Below are 18,907 nucleotides of genomic sequence, written 5' to 3'. Positions count from 1 at the left end.
TAAGCATTCTTTAAGTACAATTTCGCTACACTTGAGTTTGTGGGTATTAGCTGGGAATGGATTATTGCAACTTATAAAATTTATTGTATAAAAGTTACCAAACAAATGTGTATAATAACAAGAAACGTCGGAGACGGGTGATTCTCCCCAAAGTTTTTTTGTCACAATGTTGCACTATATATTCAGATAAAAGGAAACGTCTAGTAGTTGGGGGGGGGGGGGGGTGACAAGAATTGCACTATATGTACAGTTTATAGAAAATTTCAAAGGGCCATAACTCTGTGAAAAATCATTCGACCAGAACCGGCTGATAATATGCACATCTCCTCTCTCCTCAGCTTCCCTTAAAGTTTAATTGAATACCGGTCATTAATTGCTGAGAAATAGCCCGGACAAATATTGTGCACGGACGGACGGAAACACATACGGACAGACGAAGCGGCGACTATATGCTCCCAAAAAAAATTTGGGGGAGCATAAAAATGCAATACTGCTCCAGCAGCTGGAGTTTCACTTCTTTCTATTAAAAGAACTCACATTTGATATAAAAATGATTAAATGTTAAATTCCGTTTCAAATCTTGGCAAGTTTCAACAATATTAAGTTCTATTATTTAATCCAAAAGTATGTCTATTACAACCTTGCACTATATATTGTTCGCAAATATATTTCATTGTCACGTATTTAAAAGGAAGGTGTGTAAATCTATCAGTTTAGTGTACCACCTCTTTTCATCGATTGAATTATACTGATAAGCTTCGCAATGAAGCACGACTTTTGTTGACTGTTGTAGTTTCTCACAAATGAGGTGTTGCACATCCTATTTGCATACCATATAAACAATAATGAGTTCAGAGGTGGAATGGCGGCGAAAGTGGAAACCAACGCTTACAGCGTATCCATGGCAACCGATCAAAATTCATGGCACGGTTTACATGATCAAATATAAGTTCACCCCAAACTCGTATGAATTGCTTCTTACAGACTTAAAGCATTTTTGGTACGAAGAACTTGCGGATAATAAATTGCAGAAACGTGTGAAGGTATATCATCCGGAGAACGATTATCGAACGGTTAAGAAAACGAGTAACATAATTTCTGAATAAATGCAAACATATTCCAATAAATATAGGGTTTATAATAATAATATACGTCTGTAGAGAACGTCTCATTGTTTGGACCACGGACTCTAGATTACACAGATATGAAACGGGACCGTTACGCCAAATATCTTGTTGTGTCTAAGTCACGTGACCGTGCCGTATCTGTCGATCTTTTATCGAAGCGCCGAGGTTATACATTTGATGTACCCACTCACGTATTTTGTTAAATTATAGTTTAATTTCTAGGCCGATTTTGACAAATTATATATCATTAGAAAGCTTACGTAATGTAGTTTTCAGATATATAAATATATATTAAGTTTTTCTTCTGATTTTGGCAGCTCGGCGAGTTATAACTTTAACTTTTGCAAATATCATACTGTTTTGGAGTTTTAGAATCTAGATTTACGGTTGACATGTTCGTACTTTATACCGATTTGTAGCGTTTATATTTGGAGTTCAGTTTTAAAAATAACATCTTGCTTAGGAGAATAGAATTCTGTTTATGATAGAAAAAAAATTGGTTTAAAAATGAAAGCAAGTAAGGAATGAAGGCGGAAATAAGTAGCGCGCGGTCCTAACGAACCGAACTGATGGCGATTATGCTTTTGTTTAGATACCGGCCATCAGGGATGAATACATCCCTGCGGCCATTGAATTTCCTTTGCCACGATTATTATATTTTTTATGGAATATATTGAAATATTTTGTTCTAGAGACATATCCATAAAGCTAAGTATTAATGAAGCTTAATAAATTTACGATTTCAGCTCTTGATTATAACACAGAAAGGGTGTTAATTTTATGATGAAACAGCGTATACAAATGTATAGCGGACCCTCTTGATATTTTTCGGCTTTGCATACTTCAAATATAATGGGTGTCAAAACATTCATCGTTTGTTGTTTATTATCAAAAAGGTAATTATGTAAAATTATATGAAAGGTTATTAACCATAAATTATCAATTAATTAAAATTATTTAAAGATTCTTGAAAATCACGGTCAACTGTCTATGCATGTATATTGAAATATCTTTATAAGTAAACAGAGTTATAAATATATAGAATTCTAAATTAAAACTCTGTATTATTTGTATTTTTCGGAAAGATTATTTAACCCCGTTGTGGTCAAATGAGAATGCTGTTTTTAATTATGTTGTTCCGTACACTACCATACACTCTTTATAAGACTACGAAATGACGGAGTTTTTTTACCGGTACCCGCTAAATACGTTAAATGTTAAGTATTAGATTTTTTAAATGTTTAAAATGTACATGTATAGGTATTAAGCACTTATAATTATTGTGATTTAGCTGGCTGACATCTATACAGTATTTAGTTTATGGCAATCTGTATGGGCAGATGACTATAAATGTTTTCAATACGCTACATATCTTACAAACGCAAAATTGAGTATTTGGCGTTACATTACTCCAAGAAATGACCACTAATACCACGAGAAGACATGGAGGTATCATAAAAAGTGTAATCTGACCAGACATTGCCACCTGTGGTTAGGGACCAATATACAAGTATAGGTCCCTGCTGTGGCGTATGACACCATAGTGTTATTTAGTATTGGTCGGCACAGTTTCTGATCATAACGAGATAATTGGTTTGTGCTGAACACAGGGGCAATAAAACCACAGATCTATCAATAGACCGTTCCATAATTTAGTCATTACATAATTATCTCCCCTGAATTCTCTCCGCGTCCGCCATTACACTGCTGCTTAACAATCGGTAACATATATAAGAGAGCACCGATTATTCAACGGATGAATTTCTTTCTAAATTCTAAGGCCGTCATTACATGGTCTTGGTTTTCTTGGAAAACTAACACATTGACACATTAAAAAAAGCATTTAATTAAATTAAATGCAATATTTTTCATTTGATTATTTGCATCAATCTTTAAATCGTGTATGCCTTTGCATTCCAGTGTTTAATTGCCCCTTTGTTCTGCATAATCCGATTATCTCGTTTTGATCAGATATTGTCCAGACTTAACTAACCACATGGTGTCATAAACCACACTGGGTGGCAGATGACAGTCTGGTCATTAAACACAATTGATGATGCCACCATGTCTCATCTTCCTGGTAGTATTAAGCAGTCATTTGGTAAGATAATTTACCTCCGACATACTTAACAGTTGCGTAAATAAGATATGTTACATATTTTACAAATTAAAAGTTATGTCCAATATAGAATATCAGAAATTGTACACCGTAAAGATACTAGCCCGTTTAAATTATGAAAAAATAAAGTATTTAAAAAAATATAAAAATAAAACATTTAACGTATTTAGCGGGTATCGGTTAATTAAAACTACGTCATTCCGTATGAAGATTTGATGTTATGGCAATGCACGAACGATATCATAAAACAATAAATTACATTTGACACCAAACAGAGGTAAAAAATATTTTAAAAATATATATATGTTTATAAATATATGTGTGTTAAAATGTTAGATATGTGTCACTCATACTCACTAGTAACGAGTTTTCAATATACATGAGTACACAGTTCAATTTGCATCATATGAAGTTGTGTTTTTTCAGTTGTATGTTAATATTCCTCAATAGGGTCATTCTTTGTACAAAACCCATCAAATTAAAATTACATGTAAATACTGTCATGTCCTTTGCTTTTAATATGGCTTTGTAGTATGTTTATTTTCAAAGCACTCCTTACACTTTCTAACACTCATTTATTTATCACACTAGCGTCCTCATGCCATTGATAATTATATTTTTATAATTAGATGTATAAGTATTGTAATCTATTGAAGCTTTTCTGCAAAAAATATTACCGCTTATGCATAGAGCTCTTTATTGTGTCAAAATGTCGGCCTTTCAGTCTTCAGATAATCTTTAATTTGATGCTTATGCCGCGTTTTTAAAGTTGCAAATAAATGTATTAATAAATTCGTTTGGCGCTTAATAATATATTTTTGAAATATTATTTAGGTGTTTTTTATCGGAGTTTTTGTGTGTGGATTAATTGACTAAACATTTGGTGTCGTTATCCATATGTTTTGCGTTACTTCAAAGACCTATAAAATACAATTTTTAGTATTTTTAGCTTTATAGCTGTTAAATGATTCAAAGATGAAAATATAGATATATCACATAGATCGCATTCTCTTCATCTTCCGAATAATCACATAAAAGGTCGTCAAGATCAATATCACTCTCTCATGATAAAAAGCTCGTTTTTTAACGTGACAAAATTCCATCTAAAAAAATTAATATAAATCCAAACCACATTTTTTTATCTCTGATATCAGTTAGAACAAGAAAAATAATGGAAGGCGTATCAAAAATATCATACTTAATATAATATGTAATGATTTTGGAATGTAGATTTTTACCAAATGAGATCAATTACAAACAATTAGCGGTAATTAATTGCGCGAGAATCTTTTATAAGTATTAATTAAAATAAGTATTAATTAAAATATAATCTGCTTGATGTTGCGGCTATTAAAATCAACACAACAATACATGCGTGAATTGTTTGTGAAACGTTAAAAGTAACAAGTCTAATCAAAGACATAGTATGAGCGACTGAACCGGCAAATTTTCGCTGATGATTACCACTTGATTACAGATAAAAAAAAACAAATACACGAAAGCATTTTAAACATTTTATTTGTAACAATCAATCTCAACTTCAAACAATCATTTAAACAACAAAAATGTGATAATCACCTCACAGTAATTTATTTATCCGACAACGGTGAAGCGGGTATTCTCTACGTCTTTTGCTTTTGGAATCGCAGACTCACACAAGTTAGCAGCAGTGTAATGGCGGACAGTCACGTGACTGACAATATGGCGGCGGTCAATTTATCGATTATGGAACGGTCTATAAACAAGATTATTGAGATATCTTTTTTTGAACACCGCGATAAAAATGCTCAAACCATGGACTCTAGATTACACGGATAAGAAACATGGCAACATTCTCAGAATCATCACTGCTATATGTGTAATCACCTAACAATTCGTCTAAAAATAATTTATATATTTGAGTTGAAGACGATGTACTGTTGTTTAAGTCTGAATAAACTATCCGTCTGCCTGTCTAAATCCAAGCCGTCATCGTCCCGGTGAAAAAAATCTGATTTTCAATAGTTGGACATGATGCCCTGATGTCAAAATACGAAATGACCCGCGTAACACGGACCGTGATTTTCAAGAATCTTTAATAAATTGATAATTTAAGGTAAATAACATTTCAAATAATTATACATAATTACCTTGTTGATAATAAACAGCAAACGATGAATGTTTTTGACACCCATTTTATTTCAAGTATGCATGCAAAGCCGAATAATATCGAGAGGGTCCGCTATATACGCTGTTTCATCATAAATTTTACACCCTTTCTGTGTTATAAACAAGAGCTGAAATCGTTAATTTATTAAGATTCATTTATAATAAGCTTTATTGATATGTTTCGTGAACAAAATACTACAATATATTCCATAAAAAATATAATAAGATGGCAAAAGAAATTCAATGGCCGGTTTCTAAACAAAAGCATAATCGCCAAGACCGTAGCATCAGTTCAGTGCGTTAGGAACGCGCGCTACATTTTCCCGCCTTCATTCCTTAATTACTTTCGTTTTTAAACAAAATTTTTTTCTATCGTATACAGAATTCTATTCTCCTAAGCAAGATGTAATTTTTAAAACTGAACTCCATATATAAACGCTACAAATTGGTATTAAGTACGAACATGTCAACCGTAAATCTAGATTCTAAAACTCCAAAATGGTATGATATTTGCAAAAGTTAAAGTTATAACTCGCCGGGCTGTCGAAATCAGAAGAAAAACTTAATATATATTGATATATCTGTTTACTACGTAACGTAAGCTTTCTAATGATATATAATTTGTCAAAATCGGCCGAGAAATGAAACTATAATTTAACAAAAGACGTGAGTGGGTACATCAAAATGTATAACCTCGGCGCTTCGCTGTACGCTAATCGTAAAAGATCGATAGCCACAACACGTTAAAACGCGCGGTGGTAAAACATAAAATGTGTATTTCTTGTGTTTAACTCGCTATAAATCCATTAATAACAACGGGAATATACTAAAAGTTATATTTTTGAAAGAGGAATTAATAAGCAACAAGATAACGTATAAACCAATAAAATCGGATGAATAGTTTTTGCATAAGATTGAATTTACTACAGTAAGGGTCAAATACTCGATTCATCTCCTGTCAATATACACTCCGTGTTTGGACTAATGCACACAATTCAGCAACAAATGGTTTACCTTCAAAGATTTATTTTATTTCCCCTTAAATCCATGTCAAATGTTTTTATTTAAAGAGTGTTAAACCATGCATAGCGGATAGTTCCACACACATTAGGCCAGCTAAGCTTAAACAATTTATTCACTGAACAACTTTTGTATAAACTTAATTTCTTGAACTGCAATTCAACTTTTGTTTACAATTTAAAAGTTTCTGTTTTATTGGTCATTCTGATGGGTGCATCATACAGTTCTATTGCTAGATTTCAATAAAAAATGGAGAGGTAGTCAAAGTAATTTTTTTTTATAAATCAAATAGATCTAAAAGTGCTGTGTTTACACTAGTAAAGTCGTCTGCTGTATTTTGCAATTTATGTGGAAATTTAATGAAAAGGGCCAATAAAATTGCATGGAATATGGATAAATTTGGATTATTTTAGTTAAAGTGAGATTTTGAAATGTAATCATACCTATCTTTCCTAATTTTTAGCCGGATTTTTTTCGAAAAAATCTCGGCTTATAGATTGATGTTGTCGGGCGGGCGGGGGGGGCGGGCGGGCGGGCGGGCGGGCGGCGTGCTCAAAAATGTTAAAGTTCTTATTTCATGGTATAACTTTGGTATGCTTGGACCTAGAGTCTTCAAACTTGACATGAAGGTTGGCCAGGATTAACAGATGACCACTGGTCATTTCAAGGTCATTCATTTGAAGGTCAAGGTCACTGTGACCTTCAATATAAAAAATGTTAAAGTTGTTATAACTTTGGTATGCTTGGACCTAGAGTCTTGAAACTTGACATGAAGGTTGGCCATAACTAGTTAGTAACCACTGGTCATTTCAAGGTCATTCATTTGAAGGTCAAGGTCACTGTGACCTTGAATGTAAAAATGTTAAAGTTCTTATTTCATGGTATAACTTTGGTATGCTTGGACCTAGAGTCTTCAAACTTGACATGAAGGTTGGCCAGGATTAACAGATGACCACTGGTCATTTCAAGGTCATTCATTTGAAGGTGAAGGTCACTGTGACCTTCAATATAAAAATGTTAAAGTTGTTATAACTTTGGTATGCTTGGACCTAGAGTCTTGAAACTTGACATGAAGGTTGGCCAGAACTAGTAAGTAACCACTGGACATTTCAAGGTCATTCATTTGAAGGTCAAGGTCACTGTGACCTTGAATGTAAAAATGTTAAAGTTGTTATAACTTTGGTATGCTTGGACCTAGAGTCTTGAAACTTGACATGAAGGTTGGCCAGAACTAGTAAGTAACCACTGGACATTTCAAGGTCATTCATTTGAAGGTCAAGGTCACTGTGACCTTGAATGTAAAAATGTTAAAGTTCTTATTTCATGTTATAACTTTGGTATGCTTGTACCTAGAGTCTTCAAACTTGAAATAAAGATTGGCCAGTACTAGAAGATGACCACTGGTCATTTCAATGTCATTCATTTGAAGGTCAAGGTCACTGTGACCTTAAATGTTAAAATGTTAAAATTGTTATAACTTTGGTATGCTTGGACATAGAGTCTTCAAACTTGACATGAAGGTTTGCAAGCACACTTAGATGACCACTGGTCATTTCAAGGTCATTCATTCTAAGGTCAAGGTCACTGTGACCTTGAATGTAAAAATGTTAAAGTTCTTATAACTTTGGTAGGTAAAAATGTTAAAGTTCTTATTCCATGTTATAACTTTGGTATGCTTGTACCTAGAGTCTTCAAACTTGTTGTTCATGTATATGCATGCATTCAAAACATAACACAAGGTTTGCTCATGCCTTGAAAAGTACTTACATTTCATTTTGACCTTTGAACAATATTTCAGTAATTTAAGTATTGCATTGACAAAAACACGAAAGGTACTTTCCTGTCATTTAAATCAAAAATCCGGCTTCAATGCGGTCATCTCCGACCGCGGAACTCTTGTTGTTGTATTTTTCATTATTTTCAATCATTAAAATGCTGACAAATCATAATACTTCGAGCGCATGAGTGTGTAAATAAAATTGATAGTAGGTCACTGTACCATTATCACTTAAGTTTTGTAATAAGAATGTTTTAAAATTAGGGGGTGCATTTTGAGTAACCCATGTCCAGAATGTTTAGTCAGAATCTATGTTTTTGCAGTATAGTTCTTCCTTTAAAGGGGCCTTTTCACATAGTTTGGCAGGTATTGAAGTTTGTCATTAAATGCTTTGTATTGATAAATGTAAACATTGGACCTAAAAAGCTCCAGTAAAAAACAAAAATAAAATTAAAGAAAGAAAAAAAGTAACCCTCAACTTGGCTTGAACCACTGACCCCTGGAGTTAAAGTCTATCGCTTAGACCACTCGGCCATCCAAGTTCATACAATGAGTGATGTATTTAATACTTTATAATTATAAGCATCGCTTGTAGTGTCACAAAATATAATGAAAACAGAACCCTCCAAATAAGTCAATGGTTTCGGGTTGCAATGCTTTATAATTTTCAGGTTTTTAAATCATCAAAAAATGCATATAATGGATATTTTAGAGCATGGTAAATGTTCATTAGTGCTGTTTCCTCACAAATATCATAACTACAGCGAAAATTTGCCAATCTGAAACATTTTTTTAATTTTGTCAATTTACCAAAACATGAAAAGGTCACTTTAAACAAAAATTTCCATAAAAGCAGAAAGTGTTGTCTCTTATAGCCTGTTTGGACTGTTAAAGCTCATCTGGGATGACACTTTATGCACATAGTTTTTCTAGAGACAATTAATTGATATTTCAGAAACTCAACCCAGGCATAGAGGCTCCTCTAACAAGAATCCTCGATCAGGTCAAAAGTGTGTTGGATAAGACTCAGGAGGATCCAAACACAGCCATTAAGGTAAATGAAGCCTTCAAATACTATAGATTGAAATAATTACATTTTCTTCTTCTTCTTGTCGATCACTTAGATGGACTAGCTGTTTGTGCAAAGGTTGATCTTTCCCATACCTCTTCGTCTCGAGGATAGATAGCTAATGCATGTATTCCAGACTTCCTGAAACTCAACAGCCTTCAGTCAGACATTTGGTCTGACTGGTCAGAATTTTCTGTGAGACCTTAGGTTATTCTTTCAGAATAAAGAAAATACGTGAAATTAAAAAAAAACACTGAGAAACATGTAAATAATAAGAAATACTGAAATATTGCTTTATCATTTTATTTTTTATCATACATGTATTTCTTGGAGTAACGAAGTAAAGCAACAAAGTTTATAAACATCCACTTCCTCATTTTTAAAGTACTAATAAAATCACTTTATGAAGCGTATCTATTTAAAAGCTTAATGTCATCTTCATTGTCGTCTTGTTCCCAGTCTTCTTCATCGTTCTTCGAGTGTCAAGGCTGAGGCTCATTGGGGGCAATTGCTCTGGAAAGAAAAGATAACATGATTTTATTCTTAATCACATTGTCAGATTGGAACTACCTGTCACAAATGTATTCACAGTTTTTAACTAACACAATGTAACATGGCTCGATCCCCCACCCACCCCAGAATATTCCAGACAGGCTGTACATGTCATGTTACCAGTTTCTGGATTAAATGACAACCATGGTCTGCCTATCTTCCAAGGCTCAACAAATTTAAGAGGGGGGCGCTTATCCTTGTATTTTTTCCACTTGCTCACGGGCATTTGCAAGTTGTCATCTGCAACCCGTTTTGGACTTTCAGGCTTTGAGACATTCAAAAACTTCCACATTATTGATATTTTCTTATTTACTACAAAGTTACTTAATTCAAAGAAGGAAAATGAAAACGAAATCACCTGGTTATAAATCCCCGTTAAACTCTGTGCGTGTTCCTCGATATCGTTGATAAATGCAAGCTGTTGTTTTGTTTAACTTTCACTTTTGTTTAAACTAAAAGTCGATCGAATGGAGGTCAAATGTACCGATCCCGGCTTGGAGCATGCACTTATTTACTCATCGACAATATGCAAGGAACCAAATGTATTCCTAGAACATTAATCACCAAACCACGGAGCGTATATTGAGAGTTCTTGCCCAAACACAGACAGATTATTTCCAATTTTTGACAAGAAGACTTTGGACCAATCAACAGCGTGTTATCGAACCGGCGAATACACTTGTCTTTCACAAAATCAGCAAAGTGTGTGTCTTTCACAAAATCAGCAAAGTGTGTATTCCGCCGTATTTCGCCGATGTTCTATAAATACTTGTAATTTCTTGGGAAAACCGAAATATATTAGTGTCGAACATTTTGGGCCGACGAATTAAGAATTTTGATCAGCCCTTGACTGTTTGTGTCGGACATGTCCGTAGGTCCGACGGAGTTTCAGGAAGTCTGGTATTCATCTTTTTGACTGTCAAGCTTGGAATGCCCTCTCAGGAGTAAACACCCCCTCAGGGTCATAAAGGCACACACACAACCATACGGTGTTAAGGAAGCAGCCATGTGGCAGAATAATTAATAGATTAACTATATTATGAAATGTAAGGAACTTTCATAGAAAAAGATCAAATATGTTAAGAAGAACTTATTTGAGATATAGGTGAGCATTTGAAGTATGTTTGATAGTTAGCCTATTTACATGTACACAGAGGCATATTTAAAGGGCGTAGAAGCAGTATATTCCTTCCTCACAAGTAGAAGCAGTATATTCCCTCCTAACAAGTAGAAGCAGTATATTCCCTCCTCACAAGTAGAAGCAGTATATTCCCTCCTCACAAGTAGAAGCAGTATATTCCCTCCTAACAAGTAGAAGCAGTATATTCCCTCCTCACAAGTAGAAGCAGTATATTCCCTCCTAACAAGTAGAAGCAGTATATTCCCTCCTAACAAGTAGAAGCAGTATATTCCCTCCTCACAAGTAGAAGCAGTATATTCCCTCCTCACAAGTAGAAGCAGTATATTCCCTCCTAACAAGTAGAAGCAGTATATTCCCTCCTCACAAGTAGAAGCAGTATATTCCCTCCTCACAAGTAGAAGCAGTATATTCCCTCCTCACAAGTTAAAAGTTGTGTTATCACAATAAATAAATGTGTGCATTTTGTTAGTTGTAATGTTTTCATTTACCATTGCTGAAGATTTTTCATGAAACTATTCTGCTAAAATAAAAAGTTATTACATAGTTTGGATATATGTATCCTAACATAGACATATATTTCTTGCCTGTGTTTTTTGTTTGGTTGTATCACACAAGTTGATTGTGCGAGTATGGCATGGCAAGTGGAATGCTGTGCAACATAATCCACAAGTGAGATGCACTCTCTGCCATTTATTATTAAATGATAAAAACAAATGTAACATGTTTTTGAAAACAACTTTATTTTAAACCTGTGCTTTTTACGCAAAAGGAATACAAACAAGTTTTGAAAAGGTGCACATTAAAACATCATATCAAGCACACAATTCAAAAAGTTTATTGCGAAAAATACGGCGAGTTTTTTCCCAGTTTAGCTTTGAACGCTACTGTTAGATATTGTCGCTGTCATTCTCAAACCTCATAGCTCCAAAATTTTCAAAATATTTTTTTCATATTTTCCGAATATATGAAGTCTGGCGCGTGTTTTATGCTATATCTCGTAGCTCTACGCCAATCAGAGCCCTTGAAAAAGCCACGTGACATGACGAAATGTTGTAGAATGATTGTTGGCTTTTTTCCCTGCGAAAAGTCGTATTGACGCCATTTCACCTATAGGTACGTCGTTTCGTTTGGACAAATTTGACAAAAACGCTTTTATAATATTTTTTATTTGCAACTACCAGGTTTCCTATAAAAAAATGAGACGGTTTTTAGCTCACCTGAGCGAAAGCTCGAGGTGAGCTATTGTGATCACTCAGCGTCCAGCGTCCGTCCGTCTGTCCGTCCGTCTGTAAACAATTTGTAAACATCTTCTTCTACTAAACCATTGAGCCAATTTCAACTAAATTTCATGTGGAGCATCCCTATGTCATCGGACAAAAGAATTGTTAAAAAAAAATTGATCACATAACCAAGATGGCCGCCATGACCATCAATGGTAAAAACCTTAAAAAATCTTCTTGTCAGAAACTGCTCATCAGATTTTCAAAAAATTTCACAGGGATGACCTTTGAGGGCTCCCCTGAAAAAGTTGTTCAAAGAAATTTGATTCGTCAAAAAACATGGCCGCAGGAGCTCGTTGAACTTTGCATGTTTATTCGTTTTTGCCTATTTTGTGAAAACTTTCAAAAATCTACCACATTTTTTGTCCGATCCTTTCCAAATTTGCACAGTGTCTTTATATCAATGAGGACACGAACCCTACAAAAAATGAGCATTATTGGTCCATGAAGTACAGAATTACCTCCCCTTGAATTGAGAAAATGGTGTTTATGCAATAAAGTCCAAATTTTTCATCCAATTCTTTCCAAACTTGTAAGGATTTAGCATGGTTCAAACAAGGGAAACAACTACGGTTTATGCATGTTCTTTTTATTACAGATTTGCCTCCCTTTAATTCATTCAAAATCTCATTTTACAGCAGAGATTCCAAATCTGACCTGTAAATGAGCCCCATATTTACTGCTGGTGCTATGTTACCTTTTCCCATTTGATCATTCTTAAGTATTGGTCTTGTAATGCTGCTACTGCTACTGCTACTACTACTACTACTACTACTACTACTTCTACTACTACTACTACTACTACTACTACTTCTACTACTACTACCACTACTACTACTACTACTACTACTACTACTACTACTACTACTACTACTACTACTACTAGTACTACTACTACTAGTACTACTACCACCACCACCACCACCACCACCACCACCACCACGTCTACTATTACTACTTCTACTACTACTGCCACTACTACTACTACTTTTACTACTACTACTACTACTACTACTACCACTACTACTACTACTACTACTACTACTACTACTACTTCTACTACTACTTCTACTACTACTACTACTACTACTTCTACTACTACTACTACTACTACTACTACTACTACTACTACTACAACTACTATTACTACTACTACTACTACTACTACTACTACTACTACTACTACTACTACTACTACTACTACACCACCACCACCACCATTCACAGTGACAAAAAACGTATTCACACAATGGCTGCTACTACAACTTATAGCCCATATAGGGGGGCATGCATGTTTTACAAACAGCCCTTGTTTCTATGGGATTTTAACCACAACTGTTCATGTTTATCTCTGACACATATTTTTAGGTCACCTGTCATGAAGTGACACGGTGAGCTTATGTGATCGTGTGATGTCCGGCGTCCGTTGTGCGTGCCTGCGTGTGTCCGTGCGTCCGTCCGTCAACAATTTGTTTGTGTAGACAGTAGAGGTCACAGTTTGCATCCAATCTTGATGAAATTTGGTCAAAATGTTTATCTTAATGAAATCCGGTTTGGGATTGTATTTGGGTCATCTGGGGTCAAAAACAAGGTCACTAGGTCAAATAATAGAACAACCTTCTGTAGACAATAGAGGTCACAGTTTTCATCCAATCTTTATGAAATTTGGTCAGAATGTTTATCTTGATGAAATCTGGGTTGGGATTTTATTTGGGTCATCTGGGGTCAAAAACTAGGTCACTAGGTCAAATAATAGAAAAACCTTGTGTAGACATTAGAGATCACAGTTTTCATCCAACCTTTATGAAATTTGGTCAGAATTCTTGATGAAATCTGGGTGGGATTGTATTTGGGTCATCTGGGGTAAAAATCTAGGTCAAATAAATAGAAAAACCTTGTGTTGACAATAGAGGTCACAGTTTTCATTCAATATTTATGAACTGTGGTCAGAATGTTTATCTTGATGAAATCTGGATTGGGATTGTATTTGGGTCATCTAGAGTCAGGAACTAGGTCACTAGGTCAAATTATAGAAAAACATTGTATAGACAATAGAGGTCATAGTTTTCATCTGATCTTAATGAGTCAGGTGAGCGATTCAGGGCCATCATGGCCCTCTTGTTTCTCTCTCCTGAAAAGTTGGCATTTTGTAGCTACGAGGTTTGAGAATGACAGCGACGATATGATACATAACATGTAAATTAAATCCACGTTCCCAATCAACATTCAAATTTTATCTTCCTATTGCTTTCACCGCCTTTGACTTTATTATTGAGTTTATACTTAACATGTACCTAGTTGTGTGTTGAGCATGAACTATACCATCATCATTTTACTTTACATGCATATCCCATAGCTTGTGGCAATTTGAAATGTTGTAGTGAATTCTAGGATTATTTAATTTCGATAAAATATCTTTTAAAAACAAAAATAATGCAAAAACAGCCACTAGTGGATAATAGACTCCTTACATTTTCTTATATCGCAAATCCTGGGCTTTATATCAGAAACAGGGACACTCTTCTGTCTTTTTTTACTGGTCGTTATCATTTTTATCCGATGAAAAAAGACTGCTTCGCTTAGTGAAAGCTGCATAATTTTGCTTCATCAACTATTAGCTGTCTACAAATGCGTCTGTTTTCAGATCTCGTTCCAGACAGAGGACGGCGGTCAGGATGTACGTGTGCTCATGTCACTGACCTCCCAGCTTGCCGGGCTGCCCTTCTCATGGAACTTCCACTGCCTGCCCGCTGAGCAACACATGGTGAGATACGGATCAGATTGAAAATTGAGCCTTGTTCTGAGAAAACGGGGCTTAATGCATGTGCGTAAAGTGTCATCCCAGATTAGCCTGTGCAGTGCGCACAGGCTAATCAGGTACAGCACTTTCAGCTTTTATGGTATTTTTAGTTTCAATGAAGTTCCTCCTTACCGAAAATCAAGTTCAGGCGGAAATTGTCGTCCCTGATTAGCCTGTGCAGACTGCACAGGCTACTCTTGGACGACACTTTACGCACATGCATTATGTCCAGTTTTCTCAGAACAAGACTCAATTTATCTTAGCCTTGATCTGGAAAAGCTGTGCTAATCGCAGTCATTAGCACACGTAAAATGCATATTAAGATATACTTATTAATGATTGTTCTACTTTCTAATAAACAAGTTGCCAAATGTTATCATTGTCTTTCAATCAAATCTTAAAGAGGTTGCTTTGCTTTGATCAATAGCTTTTTAGTGTAGTACCAACTGACATGACAAGGTTACCTTTGGTAGTCAATAAAGAAAGAGACCTGGAACTCCCTAAAAATACATTTAAATTAAAAAATCCTTCATTAAGGAGCCTTGCTCTGGGAAAACCAGGCTTAATGCATGTTTGTAAAGTGCAATTGGGAAAACCAAACCTAATGCATGTTTGTAAAGTGCCATTGGGAAAACCAGGCTTAATGCATGTTTGTAAAGTGTCATTGGGAAAACCAGCCTAATGCATGTTTGTAAAGTGCCATTGGGAAAATCAGCCTAATGCATGTTTGTAAAGTGCCATTGGGAAAACCAGCCTAATGCATGTTTGTAAAGTGCCATTGGGAAAACCAGCCTAATGCATGTTTGTAAAGTGTCATTGGGAAAACCAGCCTAATGCATGTTTGTAAAGTGTCATTTGGAAAACCAGCCTAATGCATGTTTGTAAAGTGTCATTGGGAAAACTAGCCTAATGCATGTTCGTAAAGTGTCATTGGGAAAACCAGCCTAATGCATGTTCGTAAAGTGTCATTTGGAAAACCAGCCTAATGCATGTTTGTAAAGTGTCATTGGGAAAACCAGCCTAATGCATGTTTGTAAAGTGTCATTGGGAAAACCAGCCTAATGCATGTTTGTAAAGTGTCATTGGGAAAACCAGACCTAATGCATGTTTGTAAAGTGTCATTGGGAAAACCAGCCTAATTCATGTTTGTAAAGTGTCATTGGGAAAAGCAGGCTTAATGCATGTTCGTAAAGTGTCATCCCAGATTAGCCTGTTCAGTCTGCTTTCCATTTTTATGGTTGTTTTCGTTTGAAGTAAGCCTGTTCTTTACAAAAATCGAGTTTAGGCAGAAAGATGTGTCCCTGATTAGCCTGTGTGAAATACAAAGCCTTATCAAGGACAAACCCTTTATGCCAAGAAATGCAAAGCCTTATTTAGGACAAACCCTTTATGCCAAGAAATACAAAGCCTTATCAAGGATAAACCCTTTATGCCAAGAAATGCAAAGCCTATCTAGGACAAACCCTTTATGCCAAGAAATACAAAGCCTTATCAAGGACAAACCCTTTATGCCAAGAAATGCAAAGCCTTATCAAAGACAAACCCTTTATGCCAAGAAATACAAAGCCTTATCTAGGACAAACCCTTTATGCCAAGAAATGCAAAGCCTTATCAAGGACAAACCCTTTATGCCAAGAAATACAAAGCCTTATCTAGGACAAACCCTTTATGCCAAGAAATGCAAAGCCTTATCAAGGACAAACCCTTTATGCCAATTCATTTAGCCAAGTTTTACCAGAATGCGACTCACATAAACCTATTTCACATCCCCTGCAGGGTTCAGAGCACCTGACCTTGCCTCTGATGGCGATGGTGAGTGAGTTGTCACGGCGACAACGGGAGCTGTTCCAGGTCATCCAGGCCAAGGACAAGCAAATAGACGACTACAAGGGGCAGGGAGCAAAAGTGTCACGAAGTATGTACCAGAACAGTTAGAGGGTTGCTAAGTATGTACCAGAACAGTTAGAGGCTTGCAAAATATGTACTAATACAGTTAGAGGCTTATATATTTGGTAAAACAGGGTTTAAAACATGTGCATAGCACCACAGGCTAATTTTGGGTGACACTTTCAATGTGTTTTTTGTTGAAAGGACATTTGAACTTAGCAAAAATCAAGTTATTGTCGTGCCAGATTAGCCTGTGAGGCCTGTGCTGACTGCATAGGCTAATCTGGTACAACACTTTACGCTTGTTTGCCCAGAGAGAGGCTCATATCAATTAAAGTCTCGTTTTGATGACAAATCCAAATTGATATAGAATAAAACAACATTATTCATTTATTAAATAACTGCTTAAAATCTAGGATTTGCTTGTGGAAATAATTATTAAAATGTAGACACTTTTATGTCATTCTAAAGAAAACCTAAGTGTGAAACATTTGGAGGTGTATGACAACTAGAAGAAGAAATGCAATAATTATGTATGCATGTACATAAATGACTGTTATGTACTCAGTTTACTGCCATATCAAACTAAGTAGGTTAAATTTATCCCCTCATTTCACTATTTGCATAAAGCCTCTACAAGATTGGCCATATAAAATAAATGCCTACCACTGGAGATATAAAAGTAAGCAACAATCTGGATGGTTTTCTACACAATCAATGCACCGTTCTTCTTCAGACATTTATGCCAATGTTGTCGAACATTAGCCTGTGCTTACCGCACTTTCCAACTAAACTGGAATTTTGCTAATAAGAGAATACCAAAAAAAAAAAATAACCATAAAAGCAGAACATGTCATCCTTTTACAGGTTTATCTGGGATGACACTTTACTCACATGTATTAATGTGGCTATGTCACTGTTTCTTGACTGAACTTGAATGTATCATTTTCAGAGCATATAGAGACCACAAAGTTTGTGGAAACTGCGTTTGAAATGAGCATGATGACCTCACAGGTACCTTTATAGTTTTAACATATTTTTTATAAAGGTCAGTACTTAAGTCTGTGATATGAAATTTATTATACCCCCAAAAACGAAGTTTAGGGGGGTATATAGGAGTGAACTTGTCTGTCTGTCGGTCAGTCTGTCGGTCTGTCTGTTGGTCCGTATAAAGTGTCTGCTCTCTAATTCAAGTAGTTTTCATCCGATCTTCACCAAACTTGGTCAGAAGTTGTATCTACATGATGTCTAGGCCAAGTTCCAACATGGGCCTTGCCGGGTCAAAAACTAGGTAACGGGTTCACTTAGTGAGTTTTAAACATTCAGCACGTTGTCCGCTCTCTAATTCAAGTAGTTTTCATCCGATCCTCACCAAACTTGGTCACAAGTTTTATCTTAATGATCTCTAGGCCAAGTTCAAACATGGGCCTTGCCGGGTCAAAAACTAGGTCACGGGGTCACTTAGTACGTTTTACACATTGAGCATGGTGTCCACTCTCTATTTCAAGTAGTTTAAATCCGATCTTCACCACACTTGGTCAGAAGTTGTAACTAGATGATGTGTAGGTCAAGTTCCAACATGGGCCATGCCGGGTCAAAAACTAGGTCACTGGGTCACTTAGTGTGTTTAAAACCTCACCATGTTGTCCGCCCTCTAATTCAAGTAGTTTTTATCCAATCTTCACCAAAATTGGTGAGAAGTTGTATCTTGATAATGTCTAGGGCAAGTTTGAATATGGGTCATGCTGGGTCAAAAACAAGGTCAAGGGGTCACTAAGTGCGTTTTAAACATCACAATGTTGTCCGCTCTCTAATTCAAGTAGTTTTCATCCAATCTTCACCAAACTTGGTCAGAAGTTGTATCTAGATGATGTCTAGGTCAAGTTTGAATATGGGTCATGCCGGGTCAAAAACTAGGTCACGGGGTATCTTGGTGCGTTTTAAACCTCACCATGTTGTCCGCTCTCTAATTAAAGTAGTTTTCATC

The 18,907-nt window shown here is 35.6% G+C and overlaps 1 protein-coding gene across 1 annotated transcript in view; it reads left to right on the top strand.

Moving 5' to 3' along the window:
• Positions 1 to 748: 748 nt before the first annotated feature.
• Positions 749 to 18,907, top strand: part of LOC127859899 (non-homologous end-joining factor 1-like) — a 29,050-nt gene continuing 10,891 nt past the window's right edge. The window contains exons 1-5 of the mRNA XM_052397502.1: positions 749 to 1,043; positions 9,147 to 9,245; positions 14,878 to 14,997; positions 16,810 to 16,948; positions 17,873 to 17,934. Coding sequence (XP_052253462.1) covers positions 846 to 1,043; positions 9,147 to 9,245; positions 14,878 to 14,997; positions 16,810 to 16,948; positions 17,873 to 17,934 — 618 coding nt within the window. The 5' untranslated portion in view covers positions 749 to 845. The remainder of the gene's footprint in view (positions 1,044 to 9,146; positions 9,246 to 14,877; positions 14,998 to 16,809; positions 16,949 to 17,872; positions 17,935 to 18,907) is intronic.

The sequence above is a fragment of the Dreissena polymorpha genome, chromosome 15 (genome assembly GCF_020536995.1).
Source record: "Dreissena polymorpha isolate Duluth1 chromosome 15, UMN_Dpol_1.0, whole genome shotgun sequence".
NCBI classification, from domain to species: Eukaryota; Metazoa; Mollusca; class Bivalvia; order Myida; family Dreissenidae; genus Dreissena; species Dreissena polymorpha.
This window is presented reverse-complemented; position numbering and strand designations above follow the sequence as displayed.